This window comes from Budorcas taxicolor, chromosome 2 (genome assembly GCF_023091745.1).
Source record: "Budorcas taxicolor isolate Tak-1 chromosome 2, Takin1.1, whole genome shotgun sequence".
NCBI lineage: Eukaryota > Metazoa > Chordata > Mammalia > Artiodactyla > Bovidae > Budorcas > Budorcas taxicolor.
This window is the reverse complement of record NC_068911.1, coordinates 70,758,371-70,785,000: the sequence shown is the minus strand read 5'-3', so window position 1 is coordinate 70,785,000 and position 26,630 is coordinate 70,758,371. Positions and strand designations below refer to the sequence as shown.

Sequence of the window (26,630 nt, the reverse complement as noted above, 5' to 3'; positions counted from 1 at the left end):
ACTCCAGGCTTCCCTGTCCATCACCAACTCCTGGATCTTACTGAAACTCATGTCCACCATGTCGGGGATGCCATCCAACCATCTCATCCTCTGTCGTCCCCTGCTCCTCCCACCTTCAGTCTTTCCCAGCATCAGAGTCTTTTCCAGTGAGTCAGTTCTTTGCATCAGGTGGTCAAAGTATTAGAGTTTCAACTTCAGCATCAGTTCTTCCAATAAATATTCAGGACTGATTTCCTTTAGGATGGACTGATTGGGTCTCCTTGCAGTCCAAGGGACTTTCAAGAGTCTTCTCCAACACCACAGTTCAAAAGCATTAATTCTTCAGTGCTCAGTATTCTTTATAGTCCAACTCTCATTCCATACATGACTACTGGAAAAACCATAGCTTTGACTAGATGGACCTTTGTTGGTAAAGTAATGTCTCTGCTTTTTAGTATGCTGTCTAGGTTGGTCATAGCTTTTCTTCCAAGGAGCAAAGCATCTTTTAATTTCATTGCTACAGTCATGATCTGCAGTGATTTTGGAGCCCCCCAAAATAGAGTCTGTCACTGTTTCCATTGTTTCTCCATCTGTTTGCCATGAAGTGATGGGACTATTACTTAGTTTTCTGATTTTTGAGCTTTAAGCCAACTTTTTCACTCTTCTCTTTCACTTTCATCAAGAGGCTCTTTAGTTCTTCGCTTTCTGCCATGAGGGTGATGTTATCTGCGTATCTGAGATTATTGATATTTCTGGCAGTCTTGATTTCAGCTTGTGGTTCATCTAGGTTGGCATTTCGCATGATATACTCTGCATATAAGTTAAATAACAGGATGACAATATACCACCTTGACGTACTCCTTTCCTGATTTGGAACCAATCTGTTTTTCCATGTCCAGTTCTAACTGTTGTTTCTTGACCTGCATGCAGATTTCTCAGGAGGCAGGTAAGGTGGTCTAGTATTCCCATCTCTTTAAGAATTTTCCACAGTTTGTTGTGATCCACACAGTCAAAGGCTTTGGCGTAATCAATAAAGCAAAAGTAGATGTTTTTCTGGAACTCTTTTGCTCTTTTGATGATCCAGCGGATGTTGGCAATTTGATCTCTGGGTCCTCTGCCTTTTCTAAATCCAGGTTGACTATCTGGAAGTTCATATACTGTTGAAGCCTGGCTTGGAGAATTTTGAGCATTACTTTACTAGCGTGTGAGATGAGTGTAATTGTGCAGTAGTCTGAGCATTCTTTGACATTGCCTTTCTTAGGGATTGGAATGAAAACTGACCTTTTCCAGTCCTGTGGCCAAATTTGCTGGCATATTGAGTGCAGCACTTTCACAGCATCATCTTTTAGGGTTTGAAATAGCTCAACTGGAATTCTATCACCTCCACTAGCTTTGTTCGTAGTGATGCCTCCTAAGGCCCACTTGACTTCACATTCAGGATGTCTGGCTGCTAGAGAGTGATCACGCCATCGTGGTTAGCTGTGTCATGAAAATCTTTTTTGTATAGTTCTTCTGTGTATTGTTGCCACCTCTTCTTAATATCTTCTGCTTCTGTTAGGTCCATACCATTTCTGTCCTTTATTGTGCCCATCTTTGCATGAAATGTTCCATAGGTTATGTCTAATTTTCTTGAAGAGATCTCTAGTCTTTACCATTCTGTTGTTTTCCTCTGTTTCTTTGCATTGATCACTGAGGAAGGCTTTCTTATCTCTCCTTGCTATTGTTTGAAACTCTGCATTCAAATGGGCGTATCTTTCCTTTTCTCCTTTGCCTTTCTCTTTTCTTCTTTTAACAGCTCTTTTTAAAAAAATTATTATTTTTTAAATATAAATTTATTTAATTGGAGGTTAATTACTTTACAATATTGCACTGGTTTTGCCATACATCAACGTGAATCTGCCACAGGTATACACGTGTTCCCCATCCTGAACCCCTCTTCTCCTCCCTCCCCGTTGTAAAGCCTCATCAGACAATCATTTTGCCTTTTTGCATTTTTTCTTGGGGATGGTCTTGATTGCTGCCTCCTGTACAGTGTCACGAACCTCCGTCCATAGTTCTTCAGGCACTCTGTCTCTCAGATCTAATCTGTTGAATCTGTTTGTTACTTCCACTGTAAAATAGTAAGGGATTTGCCCCTTACAAACTATAAAACTGAGTCTTCAGAGATTCTATGTGATCAGGCTGTAAGTCTTGCAGAATTAAAATTGACACTCTTCAAAGGAAGATAGCAGAATCCAAAATCTTTGATAATGTTTCATCAGAATGTCCAGTATACAATAAAAACTGTTAGACAAAAAAATAAGAAATTGTGCTGTATAGCCAAGAAAAAGGCCACTAATAGAAATTGACCTTGAAATGGCCTAGATGTTGAATTTAGCAGATAAAGAGATTAAAAAACTATTACATATATGTTCAGGAAGTTAAAGGAAAATATGATCAACTAAATTAAGAAATAATTAAAGGAAAGTTTTGTGTTCTTTTGGCCACACTGCCTGGGATGTGGGATCTTAGTTCCATGACCAAAGAGTGAACCTGCACCCCTGCCAGGGAAGCAGGGATTCTCAACCACGGGACCACCAGAGAAGTCTCTGCAGTATATTTTGTTAATTAAAAGCATTACAAAAATTTCATTTATCGTTACTGAGATAAACATATGATTTTTGTTTTTCAGGAGATATTTAGTCATTTCTTATGTAGGACCCTTGAAGTCCTTTATTTTTTATAAACTGTGGTTGCTTTTAATTTTGGACTTGAATTGAAGGATAGATGTATTCCTGTTTAATCTGTGCTGAAAGTTTTATTTTCATTTTTGTTTTTAGTTTTTTAATTAGGCCAGAGATTGGGCAGAGATTTAAAAAAACAAAGCTATTCTATTCTAATTATTGAGACTAGCAAAGAGAGGAAATTGAGGAAAGCTCAGCAAATATTAAAGAAACTCATTTACTATATATTTTTATAATCAGAGAGATTGAAACCTTAATTAAAGATGTGTAGTCTCCGTTTGTGTGTGTGTGTGTATATGTTTGCTTAGTCACTCAATTGTGTCTTGACTCTTTGTGATGCCATAGACAGTAGCCCGCCAGGCTTCTCAGTTTAAGAGGTGGCAAATGACATGGTAACTTGGCTTCCAGAGAATAATTTTTTCTTTTAAAGAACTTTCAAATGTCAGTCTTTTTCTTTTATTATTTTTCTATTCTCCATAATATATTAGAAATCAAAATAGAAGACAAACTTGTCATTAATATGATCAAATACTAAGTGAAATGTCTAGGATTGTTTAATTCTAGAACCTAAACTACTCAAAATTTTGGAATAAATTTGTTTAAAGTGATACTTCCGTACAAGTTATGCTTTTGATTACTTCAGTGTCATTATAAAAACATTTTATGCTTGGCAAAACAGAAATGAAGTCTCAGTTATAACATTTGAAAATTCCACTCTTTTCCCTAGGAAGCCTTTCCCAAAACTTTGCTTTGGGTAAGTCTGGTTGCATGGTATTATAAGAGCACAGATTGTGAAACCCAGTGGTGAAGTGTGCTACAGATTTGTCACTTACCATATTATCTGCCTTTCTTCACAATAAAAGTTCCTTGAAGATAGGAATCATGTTTTATTGATCTTTGAACCCCCTGTGTTTTGTATATAATCTCTGGCATCTTTAAGATGCTCAATTACTTACTGGATTTCATTATTTGCTATAAACATGCTGTATATTATTAATACCAAACATGAGCACAGAAGTGACTGATAGCTATTTTATGTTACTAATTCTAGGGTTTCCCCTCCAATTAGAATAGTCATATATTTTATATGTGTATACATTATTTATTGAGGTGGCTGTACTTATGTTTTGAACGGAATATTTTTTTTTCTGAATTTTAAATGTACTTTAAAATATTAGGTCTTGGAGAAAATGCTTGTGCAAGGAAAAGTCATGAAAAATACCTTATAGCTTTGAAGAGCTCTGGACTTACATATCCTGAGGATAAACTTGTATACGGTATACAAGAGCCATCTGCTGGCGCTAGCACTTTGGCAGTTCAAGGTTTGTTTAAATACTTAATTTGAACAACGGTAACTTTTCTGTATTAAAACAAGAAACCCCTCAAGCTTTACTCATTGAAGAAATTTAAGTGCTGTGTCATTCTTTGTAAGGAAAGTAATAAAAGTAGTAAAAATTTGTAAGCAAGAAAGGATAGATTAGTCAAAGAAGATACTCTGTTTTTCTTCAAAGGGATGCAGTTAGTTTATCAAAGGTTCTAATTTGAACTCATGAAAAGTGTAGCAGTTGCTATTTAAGAGTAGCCCAAAACTTTAGTAGTTCAATGTTTTAGTAAACCATGGTTTAAAAAGAAAAGAAAGCAGTCCTTCTGAAACATTATTTGTGATTATTAAATCTGGGTTTTCACTGGAGGTTTCCTATTGATATATAAACTGATTGGGCCCAGATTTATTAAAGATGAATGTTGAATTCTGCCAAGATAACTGTTAGAATGAGTTGTCTTAACAAAACTTTAGCTTTTGATATTGTTATGTTTTAAAGTAATTTTAAGGTTAAAGTAACATATAACGGTTATGAAGGACAACTTTTTTTCTCCTTTCCAAAGGTTTTGCAAGTGCAGCAGGAACATTGGGACAACTAGATTCTTCAGATGAGGTGAGTTAACATTTGAAACGTTTAAAAAGTAGAATTTAAAAGTTTTAGAACTACCATACAAATTTGTGGATATTTTGTAGTTGAAATTCTTCATTTTGTAGACATGGACACTGAAGCCCAGAGTGGAATAACTTAGTCAAGGTCACAGAATTACTTAGTGACAGGATGAGGACTGCAGCTAGATTTTTACTTCTTATTTGTAAATTCATTTCTATTTTCATAGTTTAGAAATGAGAGCTAGAAAGGCATAGATATTTCTCCTATGAAAATATCCCCAGATTTATCCAAGTGGTGGTCATATGTACAATGAAATTATTTTTTTAAAAATTAGCTAAGTCTAGAATAATTTGTTAGAAGAATATGAAATGTGCTTCTTTTCTAATCTCATAATAAAGTTATATCTTATATCTCAAGAGTTATTGAAAAAAGCAAAGTACTGAGAAATAGACTGTCAGTTTGAAATGTCAATTTTTATAGTTTATTAATATTTCTAATAAATTACATATAACATTCCTGTAGTTTGTTAGTATGCAGTTTATAAGGAAAAATTCCTTTTTGATCTATAGTTGTTTATAATCTTGGTTTTTATAAAACTTAAATTTCATATTTTTATTGATTTATACATTTAATATTGGACATTTTAAAAACTAAATTGTTTTTAAGCATTTACATTTTTTTCTTTTGAAAAAACCCATTTTGATGTGATAATGTCATATGAACTAAGCCAAATATCCTTCTTTTGAAAGCATGATTTCTTTTATGGATATGTTACAATTGATCTGATGCCTTATAATTTAAAGTTTGTAGTAGCATATTTCCCCTATAAGAAGGCTCCTACAAAATGTACCATTTTGTGAAATCTCATTTAGTTAACAATTAACAGGAACTTGTTAATTTTCAACAAATTGGATAGGCAGTGGTGACTTTAATTGTACATAGGTACATTGTAGCATCATTCCTTCCAGAGAAATCCCAGGGCTGATCTCCTTCAGAATGGACTGGTTGGGTCTCCTTGCAGTCCAAGGGACTCTCAAGAGTTTTCTCCAACACCACAGTTCAAAAGCATCAATTCTTCGGCGCTCAGCCTTCTTCACAGTCCAACTTTCGCATCCATACATGACCACAGGAAAAACCATAGCCTTGACTAGATGGACCTTAGTTAGCAAAGTAATGTCTCTGCTTTTGAATATGCTATCTAGGTTGGTGATAACTTTTCTTCCAGGGAGTAAGCGTCTTTTAATTTCATGGCTGCAATCACCATCTGCAGTGATTTTGGAGCCCCCAAAAATAAAGTCTGACACTGTTTCCACTGTTTGCCCATTGGAGATCCAACCAGTCCATTCTGAAGGAGATCAACACTGAGATTTCTTTGGAGGGAATGATGCTAAAGCTGAAACTCCAGTACTTTGGCCACCTCATGCAAAGAGTTGACTCATTGGAAAAGACTCTGATGCTGGGAGGGAGTGGGAGCAGGAGGAGAAGGGGGGGACCAAGGATGAGATGGCTGGATGGCATCCCTGACTCGGACATGAGTCTGAGTGAACTCCAGGAGTTGGTGATGGACAGGGAGGCCTGGCGTGCTGCGATTCATGGGGTCGCAAAGAGTCGGACACTACGAGCAACTGAACTGAACATTGTAGCAACACCATATTTTATGGTAGGGTGCTGGAAGGAGATCCTTCTGTGTGAGTGTGCACCCAGGGTCGGGGGGTGGTGCTTTTGAATTTCTTCTAGAAGTAACTTTGTGAGGGATATCACAGGATTTGAAATAGGGCCTTTCTTTGTTTATTACCATTGCTTTTACTCTGTTCTTTAGGTCCTCTCTGTGTTCCTTCTGTTCATTTCTCTTGGATTCTTTGTTTCATCAACTTCTATGTGTAATATAATTTATGTAATCATTTACTCCTTAATTATGATTATGTTACAGTAAATACTTGTTGATGGTGACAACTTCAAAATACTTCATTTCAATTTGCATTCTCATAAAATGCTATTTTTGTGATAGTAGCTGAGACTACCTAGAGTTTGTGAAGTATACTTGATATTTATATTTAAAGGCAGTAAGATCTTTTTGATCTTTAAATTGTATTTTATAATTTAACTTTTAGTTTATTTAAAAGTACTTTTTAACTAACAATAAAAGCTATGACCCAGCAGTCCCACTGCTGGGCATACACCCTGAGAAAATCATGATTCAGAAAGACACATGCATCTCAATGTTCATAGCAGCGCTATTTACAATTGCCAGGACATGGAAACAACCTAGATGCCCATTGACTGATCAATGGATAAAGAAGTTGTGGTACATGTATACAATGGAATATTACTTAGCCATAAAAAGGATGAATGTGAGTCAGTTGAACTGAGGGGGATGAACATAGAGCCTGTTACACAAAATGAAGTAAGTCAGAAAGAGAAAAAACAAATATAGTATATGAACACATATATGGAATTTATAAAAATGGTACTGATGATCCTGTTTGTAGGGCAGGAATAGAGATGCAGACATAGAGAGTGGACTTGTGGAAACAGCAGGGGAAGGAGAGGGAGGGATGAATTGAGAGACATTGTGTATACATTGACATGTATATGCTACCATTTAGTAAAACAGATCACCAGTGGGAAGCTGCTGTATGACACAGGGAGCCCAGCCCGCTGCTCTGGGATCACCCAGAGGGGTGGCATGCGAGTGGGGTGGGAGGGATATATATATATATATATGTGTATATATACTTAATGGCTGATTCACATTGTATGGCAGAAACCAACACAACATTGTAAAGCAGTTACCCTCCAATTAAAAAAAAAGTACTTTTTATACTTTATGTATTTATCATATCCTTTAAATGGAATGAAAATGGGGTCATTTGGACATCTGAAAACTTAAAAATTTGAAGTAGAATTGTTCAGCTGGATGTAAGTTGAAGGGATATCCACTGTGGTTTTTCTTTAAAAGGAACTTGAGCTCTTGTTAGACAGATCTGAGTTTGAATATTGCCTCATAGTATCGCAATGCTTTCTGCCAGGTTTGAAGCTTCCTAGTATGAATTTTCTCATGGAAAAAGGGTGATTATTCTAGTGTTAGGATTAAAGGGAATAACATATGTATTATCTCTCATGAACCAGATACAAATTAGGCTCTTGATAAATGTTTTTTGTCCTAATGCTTTGTATGTGGAAGGGATTGAAATACTGAAATTTTCAGCTACCATGGGTCATATGATAAATATTTTTGCTTGTCTTTCCAGAGAAAATAAGTTTATTAAAACATGGATTAAGAGTAATGAAGTTTATCTTTAAAATTTTAAATTGAAAGTTTACTCAAATATTACACATTGTAGTTGTTTTACCAGCATTCTGAAATATGAGTAAGCACAGTTTATCCAGTCATTTTTGTAATTTCCAATTTTTTATTATAAGATACAGTGCTTGTATTTCTTTTCGAGCAGGTAACTCTGTAAGATACGGAATTGCTTGACTACAGGGTGAAAAGTGCAAGTGTTAGTTGTTCAGTTGTGTCTGACTCTTCGGGACTCCATGGACTGTAGCCCGCCAGGTTCCTCTGTCCGTGGGATTTTCCAGGCAAGAATACTGGAGTGGGTAGCCATTCCTTTCTCCAGGGATCTTCCTGACCCGGGGATCAAACCTGGGTGTCTTCCATCTCTTGCATTGGGAGGCCGATTCTTTACCACTAGTGGCATCTGGAAAGCCCCAGACTATAGGGTAGGCATATCTTAAATTTTATGAGACTGTATTTTTCGGTTTAAAAAAGGCACACACACATATTTAAGATGACAAGTATGGAAAAGTACCAAGATAAGACCATTACCCAGGGCCAGTCATAGAAGGGTTTTAGTGATAGGAAATTTTCTATTTTAAGATTGTGATCATAATTTTTTAAATCAAAAATTTCATATATGTTTTCTTGACTTACATACTAACAAAGTCAAGTCTTGAGCTAGAAATGGAAAAGTTGTGAAGGAGGCAATTTGAAGGTTTAAAAAATTATGAATTCTAGAGCGTTCCTCTTGCCTAACTTTCTTATAGATGAGGAAGCTGAATCTCAAATAATAAACTGATCCACTCGACAAGTGAATTCCATCTCGTTAGTAGTAGAGTTGCAAATGGATGCTAAGTCTCCTCTCTGTTGGTCTAGAGTTTTTAGTGTAAGGTGGATAAACCCAACCATTCTTATTATTTCTGTGCAGCAAATTTGTCCTAAACTTTGTTGCTTACAATTACCATTTTTTGTTTTGTTAACAATTTTATGACTCAGAAATTTGGGAATGGCAGCTGGGCAGTTCTCACTTAGGTTATCTCACAAGATTCCTGTTATTTGTTGGCTGAGAAACTGCAGTCATCTGAAGGGTCAGCTGAATTAGAGATATAAGATGCTTGAACAGGGCTACCAGTTGATGCTGGCTGTGCACAGGGAACTCAGCCTGCGTGTGGCTTCTCCAGCATGGTGGTCTCAAGTTGTTGGGCTTCTCATACAGTTGTGGCTTTTCCCAATGTGAGTAACCCAAGAGCAGCAGCTGTGGAGCCGTTTCTGTGTTAGCCTTGGAACTTTACATACTATCACTTCCACTGCATTCTGTTCCTTATGAGTTGCTAAGGTCGGTTCAATGCAGAAGGAGGCAAATTCCACCTCTCAGAAGGTAGGGATGTCAAAGAATTTATAAACATGTTTCAAAATTTCCACAACCAGGTTGTGAAATTTGCCATTCTTTTTCCTGGATTCTCTTGGCAGCCTAGAAATGACTGGTGATTATAGCTAAATACAATATAGTGATTGATTATGTAATTTCCTGTCTATTTAAGTGGTACTTGTCTGTTGGGAAAAACCATTACATGATAATGAAATACCACTTTAGCCAGAAATGGCAACTGTAGGGTTTTAAAGAAGATCAAAGTTTTCCTTAGTATAATAGTTGTATTATTATATCTCAAGAGAATGAAAGCTTATATTTAAAGTTATAAGAGAGTTTTAAAAAAATTGATCTTTACCTTGGTAGAATGAAAAGGGACATATTAAAATTTTACTAGGATTCATTGCAACTTAAGGAACAGAATACAGTTTTGAATTTGATTAAAATGGAAACTAAAATTACCATAACTTTTTTGCTAATCTCTACTTGGGGTCTCTACTGTGCTTTTATTTCATAATGAGAAACATTATTTTATTAGGACCAGTGATTTGGATGGAAAAGGCTTCCTTTTGTGCCTAGGTAATCATAAATAAGTAAGTTAACTGAGTTTTAATGTGATATATTTAGAGGGAAAATATAAGAATTTCCATCCTCTTTCTTAAAAACCTTATTGTAATATATTGCTTTACAATTTTGTATTATTTTCTGCTGTGCAGCAAAGTGAGTCAGCCATGTATATATGTGTATCCCCTCTTTTGGGGATTTACTTCCCATTTAAGGCACCACAGGGCATTAAGTAGAGTTCCCTGTGCTCAGTTGCTCAGTCATGTCCGACTCTTTGCAGCCCTATGGAATGCAGCTTTCCAGGCTTTTGGAAATTTCCAGGCCATGGAAGTCTCCAGACAAGAATACTGGAGTGGGTTGCCATTTCCTACTCTAGGGGATCTTCCCGACCTAGGGATCAAATCCATGTCTCTTGCATTGTAGGCAGATTCTTTATCTATTGTGCCACCTGTGAAGCCTAATGATGTTTGAAAAAACTGATTTAAAACTATTTTAAATTTGTGTTATAGTTCTTTTCAAAGCATTTTTACATATATAAATGATGAAAATGCAAGCAGTAATTTAATAAGGATGGAATAAATAAAGGAGAAAGTAGATGAAAGGATAAGGAGATAGAAAATGTTAATATAAGTGTACCAGAATTGAGGCTTTTTAACTGTGGTGTTGGAGAAGACTCTTGAGAGTCCCTTGGATTGCAGTGAGATGGAACCAGTCCATTCTAAAGGAAATCAGTCCTGAATATTCATTGGAAGAACTGTTGCTGAAGCTGAAGCTCCAGTACTTTGGCCACCTGATGCAAAGAACTGACTCATTAGAAACGTCCCTGATTCTGGGAAAGATTGAAGGCAGGAGGAGAAGGGGACGACGGAGGATAAGATGCCTAGATGGCATCACCAAATCAATGGACATGAGTTTGAGCAAGTTCTGGAGGTTGCTGATGGACAGGGAAGCCTGGTGTGCTGCAGTCCATGGGATCACAGAGTCAGACATGACTGAGTCACTGAACTGAACTGATACAGATGTTCTTAAATCTCTATTTTATGCCATTTAAAAATTTCTTTAAAGCTTTTAAAGCCATATTACATTTTGTTTTGCAACTGCAGTCACAAATTATATGTTTGCTTTTAGCATTTATATTTGAAATTTAGTGAAGAGCTGAATATGGCTTAAGGATTGGAATTTCTACATCCTTACTCTACAGGCCCATAGGGTTATTGAACAAACCCCTTTCGTGATTTTATTCTTATAATTTAGCAAAGTATATGAAAAGGGAGACAGGGTGAGAAGAGGGCAATGACATCTCAAAAACTGCTATAGAGAGGGAGTTATAACAATTAAGAAAATGTTGTAAGTTTGAATTGGAAGAGATCCTAGGCGTAGTCTAATTCTGCCAGTCTGAAAAATGAAGAAACAGGTTTGAAACTCTTTAACAGCAGCAAGATTTTTCCTGTTTAAAGTTTTACTTGAATGAGCATACTGCTGTCTACTTAATTTTATTCATACAAGTTGTGTCAGATATTTGTCCCTGCTGTCCCTAGAGTAACAGAACATTATGTACTCAGCAGGGCTATTTATACACATGACATTCTTCATACTACTACTACTTACTGTTTCTTTTTTTTTTGGTGTGTGTAGCTAATATGTAATAAGAGTTGAAAATGTTCTTTGTGTTGAATGAAGCCGAAATAAAATAGAAACACATTTTAACTTTATGAAGTACTTTAAAATGAGAATTTAATGTTTATTCATTTTTTGTTTTGATTTGTTCAGTCATCAGATAATTCAGTTCAAAAGAAAATTATCTCCAGTATTATATATACATGGGTGTAATAGAGAGTTTCTTAGAGAAAATAGTACTGTTTAAATCAAGATAACTTTTCAAGGAAAGATTATTTTCACTGAGGCTATTACCATAAGCAGTGTCCATTTATCTATGTGTATTGACCAGATCATTAATCTTTGTGACTTTGATACATTTAACTGTTAATACAAATTAAATAAATAAATAAACACATTTTCCCTCGTGTAACCATAAAATTTGAACGTCCATTATGGAAAAATTGACAAATAGAAAAAAGAGAGCATTTACCTCCAGCTGTGCTGTCCAGAGATTACCACTATTTATTAATTTGTTTGCCTCTAGTCTTACGCATTTCATACTCTTACATAAGAGAAATAATCACTTAACAAAATAAGTTACTATGTAAATGTGCTGTCAATATTCTTGCTTTTATTCAAGAAAGAATCCAGTGAAGAGTTAAAACTAATTTGCTCAGAACTTGTAGCAAAAGCACGATTATTGCAATTGAAAGCTAAAATAACTTTTCATAAATGAATAAGTAAAAGAAAAATATGACTTTACTTTTAGAGGTACAAGGTTTGATTTTAATTAGTTATAAATTACATTAATGGTAAAGGATAGAGTCGGGAATCACAGAAATTTTGGTGAGGAGGCCTTAGAAATATTTAAGACATTTCTTTGCCAGTTTAGCGTTTGATTTTATGACATTGCTCACAAATGATCAGCCTCTCCATAAACACTTCCAGTGGTTGAGAGATGACCTAGCTAATGAGGCAACTTGATCCTTTCTTTGATAGCTCCAATTATTAGGAACCTCTTCTCAATACCGTGTTAAATATTATAATTTTCCCACCTTTCTTGTTTTTCCCTATGGAAACATTTTAATTTTACTCCCATTAGACACCCCTTTAACTTTTTAGCTTTAGTTATACAGTATTCTCTGCTGTTCATAGCTCTTTCACCTCTTCATTCCCTTTTAAAATTATGATCTGATTTTGGTACAGAGTCACAAGGACAGGTTCTCATGAAGCATGTTATGGCTTCCTTTAGGCCTAAGATTTTTTGTTAGCATTTTAGCAGCAGTGCTAAACTGTGGCAGAAGCCCCAGTGGTCAAATGAAATACTCAGGTCCCTCACTCACTCACCCCTTCAGATTTACAGCTGACAAGTTTGAGAGCTCCCTCTCTGCTTTGTATTTGTAAAATTAATTTAAAGCAAACAGTCTCATGTTACAGTGGCTTACATAAATGTTTTCACTTTATTCTAGTTTCTCAAGACCTCCTTTGGATTTTATTTTTATAATCTGCTATGTTAAATGTTCGTTTTAGCCTTGTGTGTTTTGTATTAACATTGAGTATTGTTTTAACCAACTGTGAATTTAACTTGACTTCTTTTTACGGAGCTCATGTTTTTTCATCTGTCCAGTAAATCCATCAAAGAAAGAACGATTAATTTGGGTTGAAAACCACCTGTAAACTTTGCAGGCTAGGAGTTTGAATCTGTTTTCTGGGGAGTTGGGGAGGGCAAGGTGGGGTAAGAGTCTTCTCTGCTATTGGACATAGATATCAAACTCAGCTAGGAAGGGAGTCTGCCTGTGCCTGAAACACACCTGCAGTGTTGTCTATTTCTCTGCTCAGGAACCTAGTTAACGTTTTTTGAGAGTGTTTCTGAGAGCTGTATGAATGCTGTCTCAGTTGAGGTTGTTTATTTCCTCTCTTGTTCACTGGACCCATTATTTTCCCCCAGGGTTCTATACTGTTTTCTCGTGGATAAAAGGGAAGAACTCTACTCTCCATCTTGAGTTTGGGGTGGGGTTTTGTTGTCATCATAACTAAATTGTTTTCATCATCCTTAATGCCTGAATATCCCACCACTGGAAGTTATTCCTGTTCGTTGAAACTTTTGTTCTTTCTTGGTATTTCCCTGGTGGTCCAGTAGTTAAGACTCCATGCTTCCACAGCAGGGGCGGGTGTTCTATCGCTGGTTGGCGAACTAAGATCCTGCATGCTGCGAGGTGCGGCCAAAAAAAATAGAACTTGAAATAGATAACACACTAATCCATTATCTTGAGTAGATTGTTGTAGTTAGGATTGGAAATCATAATTAGTATTAAAAACATTCATTCAGTTCAGTTCAGTCGCTCAGTCATGTCCGATTCTTTGCGACCCCATGCATTGCAGCACGCCAGGTCTCCCTGTCCATCACCAACTCCCGGAGTTCACTCAGACTCACGTCCATTGAGTCAGTGATGCCATCCAGCCATCTCATCCTCTGTCATCCCCTTCTCCTCCTGCCCCCAATCCCTCCCAGCATCAGAGTCTTTTCCAATGAGTCAGCTCTTCGCATGAGGTGGCCAAAGTACTGGAGTTTCAGCTTCAGCATCATTCCTTCCAAAGAAATCCCAGGGCTGATCTCCTTCAGAATGGACTGGTTGGATCTCCTTGCAGTCCAAGGGACTCTTAAGAGTCTTCTCCAACACCACAGTTCAAAAGCATCAATTCTTCGGTGCTCAACTCTCACATCTATACATGACCACTGGAAAAACCATATAGCCTTGACTAGATGGACCTTTGTTGGCAAAGTAATGTCTCTGCTTTTGAATATGCTGTCTAGGTTGGTCATAACTTTTCTTCCAAGGAGTAAGCGTCTTTTAATTTCATTAGCTTAAAGCTATAATTCATTGTCATCATTGAATAAATAGAAAATTAATATTAGCAAAAAGATGATGAAATTACCTATTACTCTATCATTTGGAGGTGACTTACTCTAACCATATATATTCTAACAGATTTTATACATGGTATATTTTAGAGACTCCATGCTATATATGCTATTCTGTAACTTGCTTTTCTTACTAATGGTAGTTTTAAATATCTGTAACAAAGAGTATATTTTAACATATTTTATTTGTGTGTGGTATCACTACTTAAATGATTTCATAGTCTATATGCTATCCTTCATAGCATGCTTTTTTTTTTTTTCTAATTTATAGTAATAGGTTTTGAACATTTACCTGGTCATAATGAATATGGAACTCTAGTGTTGTTTTTCTTTAAAGAGTATATTTGTGCTATAATTTATTTCCCTAATTCCCTGCTCTGCTGTTGGAAACCAAAGTTTTTTTTTTCTTTTTTTTGCCATTGTAAATAAATAACAGTGTGATGAGTGTTATGCAGATAGTCCCTATTCACTTGTCTGATTATTTCTTTAAGATAAATTCTTAGAACTGGAATTTCTGTTCCAGTGATAGATATACTTTAATGACTTTGCATATGTGTATTGACAAATTGCCATTCAGGAAAATTGTTCTGTTATATACTGTCTCAAGTGTAGTACAAGAGTACCCATTATCCCACCTGTTTAAATGGAGGCAGACGCTCTTCCTAGCTGAATTTGGTATCTATGATGATGTCAGGTTAATCTTCGTTTCTAGACTTTCGTCTTTATGCCTTCTTGGAATGACTTTTCTCTCCCTAGCTTGACTAATTTTACTTGTCCTTTAAAGTGTCAGTTTGGGAAATTTTTAAAACTTTGTATTGTCAAGGCCATTGCTTGACCAAGGATACACTTTTCATAGAAAGTTTTTATTTGAAATTATGAAATAATCCTACCCTGGATTATAATATTAAAAGTTTTGGTTTTTTTTTTGTCTTTTTCTCTGGCCAGAAGAACAGTTTCATAAATGACTATTAGCTAAAATCTCAAATTTTACAGTCTTCTGGGTCTTGTGGCATGGTTTACATTCGTATATCTGTCTTTTATGGCTCCACATTTCATACTGGCTGGGTTTCTCTTTGGACAAGGTGGGGGTGGCAAAGGATGAGGCAGTATAATTTGTTTGACTGTCACTATTGTTGCCAAGTAGATGACCATAGAGGCCTGGCTTCGGTGGGGGTTAACAGAGGGCATATCGAAGTGCTTAGTAAATGCTGAATGACTGAGCTCTGAGGTATCTTTGGGAACCTCCAGACTGGTCCTTAGGGCTGATGCTGGACTTGTCAGAAACTTGCAGTTAAGGCTTGGTATATAGGCCAAGAATACTATACCAGTGGGTTGAGCTGTAGCATAAAGCTGAGGCTTTTCTGCTTTGGAGGTTTGATTTAATTGAGAAAGTGTCTGGGAATTTGTACCATGGTTCTATCCTGCCATCAGTGTAATTGGTTAGCATAACAGACAGTATGCCAAAATACTACCACGCATGTCTTTATAATACCAGTTGATTCATATATGTTTGGAAAATAGGAAAAAGATGTCAGTATAACATGGAAGTTTTGGATTCCTGTGTAATCTTCCCTGAACTATGTAATAGTTCAGGAGATCTGGGATAATGGGGCATAGTCATGTCCTTTATCTGGAGAGAAACACACCCTCATCTGTGAAGGGAGAAGGAACCTTTTCAGCAGCATTTGAAGGAAATTAGAACTGAGCAGCTGCACCCATGGCTTCCTGCTTTAGAGGCACATTCCTAGCTTCACTGTTGGTTTCCCTGCTAGCAGGCTGCTTCCTTTGCTCCTCTTCCCTTTATGTTGTCTCGGCCAGCTGTCTTCTCACTCTGTTGTGGTGGTATGTTGTTAACAGCCCGTGAGACACACTCAAACCACTCCAAGATGTTTGCCTGGGCATCCAAATGATCTCCCCAGGTACCAATTATTCTTTTGTTATATCTTTGGTTATACACTTCCTTGGTTACAGAATAGGTTGTGGATGGTCTGTCCCTCACTCTTCTATTCCCCATAAGCCTTGTTATTTTTAATGTGAGGTATTTTTTTCAGGAATGGATATATCACGTGTGAGCAGAAATACATATATTTTCTTCTTGGGTTTTCTTTCCTAGTAAAAGTGAAAGTGAAGTCGCTCAGTTGTGTCCAACTCTTTGTGACCCCATGGACTGTAGCCTACCAGGCTCCTCAGTCCATGGAATTTTCCAGGCAAGAGTACTGGAGTGGGTTGCCATTTCCTTCTCCAGGGATCTTCCCGACCCAGGGATCAAACCCCAGTCTCCTGCATTGCGGGCAGATGCTTTACCATCTGAGCCACATAATAATTTGTTTTTATTAATGTTTTTTTGACCATCAACTCCAGCTTCTAACATACTGTGCTTATTTTTCAGAACTTGATCTCTTGAACTCATTTGCTTGTATTAGACTCTTCAAAACTTTTCCTCTATTCATTGCTTTAACCCCCTTCTCCTTCTCCTCGTCCTTCCTATGCTAATCTTTTCCCTCCTCCCCTTTAGCTTCTTTGTGCATTTAATATTTTGTTTATAAGTTAGGAAGATTTTTATTTTGGGATTTTGCGGCATTTGAGAGTCTTTCATTAGAGGCACAGATTAAGTTTAAGAATTCTTACATTTTAATCCTAAGAATTTTCATGATATATTCAATTATAATGCTAATTTTAAATTAAATTTCAATTAAAAGTTATCAGTATTAAAGTATATTTTATTATAGCAAATACATAAGAGTAAAATTATTAATAATATGTAAGCACACCTGTATTTTATATTTAATATAATTTATAAGCATATTTAAATTTACAAAAAATATATAAATTCATGACTAGGACTACAGATAATGCTAATTTTGTTTTTCTCCAGGAGGATCAGGATGGGAGTCAAGGTCTGGGCAAGAGAAAGAGGGTCAAACTAAGCAGTAACACCAAAGGTATTTATATTTTGTTTTTTTTCTTGTGTTAAAAAATGCTTAATTACTAAGAGCACTTGGTTGGCTGGCCATCAAAGCTGTTTGAAGAGAGAGTTATGTTATTAGATGTGTTCAATATGGAGAAAGAGTTGATAGGGGATGGTTGTTGGGGACCTCAAAAGCAAGGGAAACCCTTACTGTTGGGATTTTTATTCATTGTTTTCTTCATAAAATGAGCAATATTATATTTGAGCCAGAAAAATAGTCTTCTCATTGAATCTTTTGATTTGGATCCAGCGTTTTTGGTATAAAGCTTAAATTTGATTTGTATCTTTTTGTAATCTGGGGTATGCAATTTCTAGAATGAAAAAGGATGAGCCGCAGGGAAGTAGTGTGGGTATGTATCAGAAGAAGTAACAAGAGTGAAAGAAAATGAGAATGAATGGCACTTAACACATATTAAGGGCTCAGTAGGGACTCAATATATATTGATGCAAAGGAGAAAGTAGATGTGCCTGTAGTGAGGGAATAGATTAGTAATATTTATCGAACTTTTGTATATGCTAGACATAGTGCTAATCACTGCATGTGCATTCTGTCATTTCATTCTCACAGTAACCATATGTAGTAGGTTTTATTGTTACTACTGTTTTATGAATGAGGAATGAAGGCATGTTAGGCATAACAGCTAATGAGAGGTAGGTCCTTAATTCAAATCCCAGAGTTTAAATGCTTTATCACTATATTTTCTTGACCCTCCCTAAAAGCTTTTCAAGAGTACTTGTTATTAGCTGGTAGCCTGTGCTCCATTTTTGAAATGGATTTCTACATCTTAGCATGGTCTTATTTTCTGGGTTAGTATGATCTGTTAGAAAGTCTTCAGAGGTTAAAATATTTTCATGAAAAGATTCTTTTTTCTACTGCCAAGTGTGTCTTTTGGAAAGTTTAAGACTGCTTGGAAAGGTGGAGCAAGCAGACAGTTTCAGTTGAGGCTCATTTTGTAAGTATGTTCTTAGTTACTCACGTTGCTGCATTCAACTTATGGACTGTTAGCAGAGGGCATGAAATTTGATTTGCTGTCCAGGACGCACGCCTGCTTCATGTTCCCCTTTTTCTTGGCCCTGAAGAAAATCTGTAATGCCTGAAAGAAATTAGAAACCCATTTGGCTACCTGGCTTTTTGACTTAACCAGAATTATGCATGTGCTTACCTGAGTCCTTGAGATACATCTGAGTTGGAGGAGATTGTTAGGCATATACTTGAGTTTAAGCTTCAGGGATGTTCAGAAAATAACCTCTCGTGGTGTTAAGAGGTCATTGTTTTCCTTCAGCTTGGTCAAACTCTGGCTTAAGACATTTTTTATGCAGATTTCACGTTGAAGTTTATTTTCTTTTATACCTGAATTTTTTTGCATTTGAGATAGATTGTTGTCTTTTCCTTCCCTTTACTGGTAAGAAGTAGTAAAGAGATTTTAGACTTGATTAGTTATCATGTTTGGTTTGAGTATGTACATTGAAGAAATGGCTTTTTCAGTTAGTAGAAACTCTTTTCAAGAAGTGATTGTTGCCTTTGAAAATGTCTGAAGTCCAGAGTGGTTTAGTTTTTTTAAGAATTTGATTCAACAGTTTGAAAGCGAGCTGAAAATAAAATATGTAATGATGGACAAGAGGAGAGGCACTGTGCTAACAAACACATCACTGCCTATTTTCAAAAGTTCAGTTTTAAGGATGAAAAAGCTTAGGCCTAGAGGATTTCAGCTAACATGGTCAAGATGAGCTGGTGAGTTGCAGAGCCTGGACTCTACTGTCTAAATTAAAAGCTATCATTCATTTATGCCACATACTAATTCAGAAATTTTGTTTTACAATTTCGCTTGAAGTGGTTTTAGGTGTTGTGAAGGTCATGATAGTTTAATCAAGATTTTAAAGGTAATAATCATACATGACTAATGAAAGCATTTCTAGCCAGATTTCTATAACATAACATATAAAACACGTAACACATGCTTTAAATATCTTGGCAAACTGGTATCTTTTAAGAATAACAGTGAAGACATTGTGGTTCACCCCTCACCCCCACTTTTGTGTCTGAAGATAGAAAAATTGGATTGTACATAATAGCAGCTATTTTCATTTTAATAGAAGGCAGAGCTTTTCTGGGGTATTTGATTATTTTATTTATTTAAAACGAAGTTAATATATCTAATTTTTAATACTTGATATACAATTATGGTAGCTTCAGACTTTTCTTTGGCTAATATAAACTTGCAGAGAGTTATAACTATGAATTTAAGAATAAATACTACTAGTTTAAAAAAAAAGAATAAATAGTACTAGTTTTGTTCAGCTTTGTAATTATTTTCAGAAGCACTTATCTGGCAGGGATATTTTTTTGGTAGTCAGTGAAATTCTCAGTCATGTTAGTACCAAGTGAATTTTGAGAAATAAATTGGCTTCAGCAATGTGTGCTGTAGGTTATATTCTAATTTTTAATTATAATCTTTTTATTCCTGTCACCTAATTCATTTGGCCCCTAATTTTGTTACTTTTTGACTTTGAATCTATCAATGTGACCTTTGAATATATTTTACCTCATTTCTTGCAAAACTGATCATTTCTCTTTTAAATCATTGCCATATCCTGGAAGTGGCAGGAGGAAGAGATTTCTGTTGTACAAGTAGAAAATTGTGAGATTTGAAAAATAAAAAATTTTTATTTCCAAATAAAAGCTGTATAGTATAATTGTATTTCTATGTTTAGTCCTTCTGTATATGGCTTATACTGAAGGCTCCACTGAAAGGGAGTTAGATGGGGGATTAGCAGATATTTTTGTCTCTGTATAGTTTAAATTATAGTGTTTCTAGATTAATGAATTTGTTATTCTGAAAATAGTGGTTGTTAATTATTAATGGAAAGTTGGATTAAAGTTATATCTGATATGTCTTATTAAACTCAGTGTTTTACAAAAAAATCAAGAGAGTGATTAAATATTGAGGTTACTCTTTTAGACTCATTACCTGAGGAGATAATGATGTTATTGTTTAGTCGCTAAATTGTGTCTGGCTCTTTTGCCACCCCCTGGACTGTAGCCCGTCAGGCTCCTCCGTCTTTGGGGTTTTCCAGGTAAGAATACTGGAGAGGGTTGCCATTTCCTCCTCCAGAGGATCTTTCTGACCCAGGGATCAAACTTGCCTCTCTTGTTGAGTCTCCTGCATCGGCAGGCAGATTCTTTACCACTGAGCCACCTTATGATATGAACACATTACTCAATAATAGAAGAACTGTAGCACGGGGATAGGATTGGGATAGGGTTAATTAAAAATTCTGCAAGATTACCCTGGAAGACTACTTGGCATGTAATTAGTTAGGGCTGTACCTGAGTATTTTGATTCATGGGATACTGGTTTTTCAGATCTCTCCTCTAACTCTAGTTCTTGCTTAAGCACTGAACCAGTCCATAGTTGATACTTAATGCCCTTATATGGAGTTGATGATTCAGAGCAGTATCCCAAGATAGTTTGCTTTAGTAAAGATTAATAGAATTTTCTAGTTCGTTTGGAGGGGTAAAAGAGAACTAAAGTATGAAAAACATTCAATTCACACTTTGCTGTACACCTTGAAACTAACACAGCATTGGTAATCAAATATACTCCAGTGTAAAATTTAAAAAAATTCAGTTCCTCACGTACCAGTTGAGACCTTTCTGTTGATTCAGCAAGGCAAGGAGGCAGAGATAGGCAGGAGAGAGCCTAACCCTCAAGAAGTGGCACTTGGCTTTAGAAATAGGCTTCTAGGAGATAATTTATTCCCCCTTCGAATACCTTTTAATTCAAAATGGACATCCATTTCCTGTTTCCTGTATGTCTGAAGAGGACATCCTGAGTCCAGTGCATGTAAACATAGCTGATTTTCTATATGTTTCCTGGTATGTTCCTACCAGAAGAGAGTAAATGCTTTTGTATATTAGAGTAAGCTGTGCACTAATGATATTTTCTCTAGTGAAGTTAACATTTCATTTATGAAGGATAATTTTAAAGAAATAGATAAATTATTCTATAAATGCTTTTTAAAACAAAATTGGAGTTTGTCCTTAATAGTATGTTTTTAGTTTAAAATTATTACTATTTAAATTATGTGCCATGAATATTGTCCTTGTAAGATAATTGTTCTAAATGATAGTAGAAGTTTTAGATAAAGGGCTTATGCTTCAGTTCAGTCACTCAGTTGTGTCTGACTATTTGTGACCCCATGAACTGCAGCACTCCAGGCGTCCCCGTCCATCACCAACTCCTGGACCTTGCTCAAACTCATGTCCATCGAGTCGGTGATGCCATCCAACTTTCTCTTCTTTCATCCCCTTCTCCTCCTGCCCTCAGTCATTCCCAGCATCAGGGTCTTTTCAAATGAGTCAGCTCTTCGCATCAGGTAGCCAAAGTATTGGAACTTCAGCTTCGGCATCAGTTCTTCCAGTGAATATTCTAAAGGACTGATTTCCTTTAGGATGGACTGGTTTGATCTCCTTGCAGTCCAAGGGACTCTCAAGAGTCTTCTCCAACACCACAGGTCAAAAGTATCAATTGTTCGGCTCTCAGCTTTCTTTATGGTCCAACTCTCACATCCATACATGACTACTGGAAAAACCGTAGCTTTGACTAGACGGACCTTTGTTGGCAAAGTAATGTCTCTGCTTTTTAATATGCTGTCTAGGTTGGTCATAGCTTTTCTTCTAAGGAGTAAGCTTCCTTTAATTTCATGGCTGCAGTCACCACCTGCAGTGATTTTGGAGCCCAAGAAAATTAAGTCTGACACTGTTTTCCATTGTTTGCCCATCTATTTGTCACGAAGTGATGGGACTGGATGCCATCATCTTAGTTTTTGAATATTGATTTTTAAGCCAGCTTTTTCACTCTCCTCTTTCACTTTTATCAAGAGGCTCTTGTTTCTGTTCGTTTTCTGCCATAAAGGTGGTGTCATCTGCATATCTGAGGTTATTGATATTTCTCCCAGCAGTCTTTGATTCCAGCTTGTGCTTCATCCAGCCTGGCATTTTGCATGATGTACTCTGCATATAAGTTAAAATAGCAGGGTGACAATATACTGCTTTGACATACTCTTTTCCCAATTTGAAACCAGTTCATTGTTTCATGTCTGGTTCTTTTGTTTAAGGATAAGTAATTATTTTTCTAGTAACTACTTTATGCTGAATTATAAGGACTACGTATTTTATTGTACTGTGGACATTATAGAAACAACTTGATATTGTTAGTATTATCATTTCAATTATTGAAAGGATAGCCTTGATTTTTAGGCATATTCAGATATTTGAGATTGCTGGGTTGTTATAGTAAGGTTTAAATGAGATGAGCAACTTAAATCATTAGGGTGAATTTTATTTTTCTTATGTAGATCAATCCATAATGGATGTTTTGAAACATAAAAGTTTCTTAGAAGAGCTATTGTTTTGGACAATAAAGTATGAATTTCCCCAGAAGATGGTGACTTTCTTACTCAACATGCTTCCAGATCAAGAGTATAAGGTATCTACATTTTTTCCTTCTTTTCTGAACTTTGGTCACCTTTCTTTGCCTTTTCAACATTAAATCTTTTTGATATATTTCTCAGCTCAGTTGCCAAAAGAGGGCCTACACAAAAAGCACAGTATTTTAGATCTGAATCAAAGCACTTTTAGAGAGCAGGATTCTTAGGGTTACCCTTCTGCATGAGACTTGGTCCAGAGAAATTGCTGGGGGACAAACAAAAGCACAATTACACAAATAAATATGTGGTTAAAAATTGTAGTAAATTCTCTAAAGGAGAAAGATGCAACATGCTTTGAGAAAATGTTTAATGGGGACAACTGAATTTAGATTGTGAGATTCAGCATGGCAAAAGTACAGAGTTAGTAGCTTCTGGCCATAACTGTTAAAGACACAATAGTATTGACTCATGTACACAAGTAGATGAGTGAAGTCTCTAGTCTCAGAGGGTGTGGACCCACCAGTTACTCTTCTATGTTTATGGCAAAGTTATACAGCCTTGTGTCTGAAAAGACAGTGAATCATGGTTTAGCTCTTCTTATGGTTTAAGAAGTAAAGCCTCTTTAGGAGTGACACTTTAATAATGCTGTTTTGTATGTTTATGTCTCCTTGAGAAAACAATGGATGAAGTGTATATGGTACCCAAAAAAGAAAACTTAAATATTGGTTGGCTTTCAGATCAAATAGGAAAAAATATCATTTCTTTTGGAGTAGTCACATTGACTCACTTATTGTTTAGTTGTGTAAACAACTCGATTTTCAAATGAGACTTTAGATTTTATTGCTAAAGTAGTTAGCACAGGACAAAGACATACTTTGACATTAGTGAATTGATACCTTTGTGCAAAGTGAAGATTTGTGTTTTTAAACCATCTTTGTAATTGCTTTAAAAATTTAGTAATTTAAAATGCATATTGAATATTTTTTTAACTATCAAACTATTTTGCAAATTTTCAAAAAAGGGACAAATGTAAGACTACCATCATTGAAATTACTTTTCCAGTTGTCTTAGACATTGTCATAAGCTAATCATAGCTTAGCTTTATAAATTTTGTACTTTATAATTTATACTTTATGCTTTTTATACTTTATACCATTTTATACTTTAAAATGCTAGTATAATATGTTGAAAATGTGCTAGCAAACTTAAACTGTGTTTTTTTCTTCCTGTTTAAAATATTTTACAGGTTGCTTTTACAAAAACTTTTGTTCAACATTATGCTTTCATTATGAAGACACTGAAGAAAAGTCACGAATCGGACACTATGTCTAACAGAATTGTGCATATTAGTGTTCAGTTGTTCAGCAATGAAGAGCTAGCCAGACAGGTAACAGAAGAATGTCAGCTGCTGGATATTATGGTCACTGTGCTGTTATACATGATGGAAAGTTGCCTTATTAAAAGTGAGCTACAAGGTAAACTCAGAATTATTTTCACTGGTTTTATAAGTACACTTTGCATAACTAGCCTTAAAAACTTAGCTTTTAAAAATATTATAATACATATTTGTTAAAGCTTGAAAAGTTTTTAGCAAAATTTAAAGAAAAACTTTAAATACGGTTCTGTTATTCACAAATAACTTGTTAACATCTTGGGATGTTTCATTTCTTTTTGTGAGCTGAGTATTTTTATAGATAAGAATATGTACTGTAAAATATTCTGTCAAGTGTACACATTAAGAACATGTTTTTTAATGATTGCAGATAGTACTATCATATGACTTTACCGTAACTTATTTAACCATTTTCTTATTAGATATAGTTCTATTTTTGCAGTCATGAATTTGTTACTGTCAGCTTTAGACGTTTTATATGTGTATACTTTTATAATTTAAAAGTTGAAATAAATCTTGCCTTTTATATGTTCCTTTAGTGTGATCTTTAATTTTCTTGCTTTATGCCTTTTCATATTGCCATAACATTTTTAGGGATTCCTCCCATTCTTACTTGTTTGTGGTCTTTTGTCTTGACTTTACCTCCTCATAATAATTTATATTATTTGAGTATTTGCTATGTACTAGGCACTGTGTTTTTTTGGCCTCCAAAATCGCTGCAGATGGTGATTGCAGCCATGAAATTAAAAGACGCTCACTCCTTGGAGGAAAAGTTAGGACCAACCTAGATAGCATATTCAGAAGCAGAGACATTACTTTGCTGACTAAGGTCCGTCTAGTCAAGGCTATGGTTTTTCCATTGGTCATGATGGATGTGAGAGTTGGACTGTGAAGAAGGCTGAGCGCCGAAGAATTGATGCTTTTGAACTGTGGTGTTGGAGAAGACTCTTGAGAGTCCCTTGGACTGCAAGGAGATCCAACCAGTCCATTCTGAAGGAGATCAACCCTGGGATTTCTTTGGAAGGAATGATGCTAAAGCTGAAACTCCAGTACTTTGGCCACCTCATGCGAAGAGCTGACTCATTGAAAAAGACTCTGATGCTGGGAGGGATTGGGGGCAGGAGGAGAAGGGCATGACTGAGGATGAGATGGCTGGATGGCATCACTGACTCGACGGACTTGAATCTGAGTGAACTCCGGGAGTTGGTGATGGACAGGGAGGCCTGGCGTGCTGCGATTCATGGGGTCGCAAAGAGTCGGACACGACTGAGTGACAACTGAGTGACTGAACTGAACTGAGGCACTGTGTTAATATTATTTATACATTGTTTCAATTAAATTTCTGAACAACTCCCTGTGTATGCTCAGTCTTTCAGTCCTGTTTGACTCTGCGACCCCATGGACTGCATTCTGCCAGGCTCTTCTGTCCATGGGATTATCCAGGCAACATACTGGAGTGGATTGCCATTTCCTATTCCAGGAACAACTCTCTAGATTGGTGTTATTATTTCCAGTTTCGGTTCAGTTCAGTTCAGTCACTCAGTCGTGTCTGACTCTTTGCGACCCATGAATTGCAGCACGCCAGGCCTCGCTGTCCGTCACCAACTCCCGGAGTTCACTCAGACTCACGTCCATCGAGTCCGTGATGCCATCCAGCCATCTCATCCTCTGTCGTCCCCTTCTCCTCCTGCCCCCAATCCCTCCCAGCATCAAAGTCTTTTCCAACGAGTCACTTTAAAGATGAGTAAATTGAGGCTTAGAGAAATTGAGTCATTTGTCGTAGAATATATAGTTAGTAGATGACAGAACCAAGAAGGACTTTCTATCTCCTGATGTCAGAATCTTTGTTCTTAGCCACAGTATAGGCAGGCCAATTTTAATAGGACTTTGTCTTCACTTGTTGACACTTGGAGCTAAATTTAAAAAATAATAACAAACTGCATCAAATTTAATCTTAGGACTTTTCCATTCTCTGTGAATGGGAGATCTTATGCTTGAAACGTGCCTTCTACTGTTGTCTCCTTTTGCATACCAGCTCCTGTTTTCTCTTTATACTGATAGTCTGCCTATTCTCAGGTGCAGTACCATAGCCTGAAAATTTATATAGGGGTCAATAAATATATAGGCAGGCATGATGCCTTCTATGTAATAACTCACTAATAATGATGATAGCTGCCATCTTTTGAGCGCTCACTGTATACCATGGTTTCTTTCCCAGTGCTTTAATATGTTTTATCTAATTTAACCATCAGTAATTCTGGGGAGTAGATACTGTTTTTTTCCATTTTAGAGATGAGGCAACGATGAGGCAACTGTGGCTTAGGGAGTTGAGAAGTCAGTGATCTATGGTTTTATAGCTGTGAGTGTCAGTCTAGGTGTCTGACTTCAAAAGTCATACTCTGCCTCACTATGTACAATAACTCTGATTCCCATTGTAAATATAATGGGAGAGTAATATATTATTTACA

General features: G+C 36.2%; 1 protein-coding gene across 1 annotated transcript in view; it reads left to right on the top strand.

The window, feature by feature from the left end:
• The window catches only part of UBR3 (ubiquitin protein ligase E3 component n-recognin 3), a 199,405-nt gene that overhangs the window by 43,659 nt on the left and 129,116 nt on the right, over positions 1-26,630 (top strand). Inside the window, exons 4-8 of the mRNA XM_052658353.1 lie at positions 3,881-4,024; positions 4,587-4,636; positions 17,247-17,313; positions 22,698-22,828; positions 24,016-24,244. Coding sequence (XP_052514313.1) covers positions 3,881-4,024; positions 4,587-4,636; positions 17,247-17,313; positions 22,698-22,828; positions 24,016-24,244 — 621 coding nt within the window. The remainder of the gene's footprint in view (positions 1-3,880; positions 4,025-4,586; positions 4,637-17,246; positions 17,314-22,697; positions 22,829-24,015; positions 24,245-26,630) is intronic.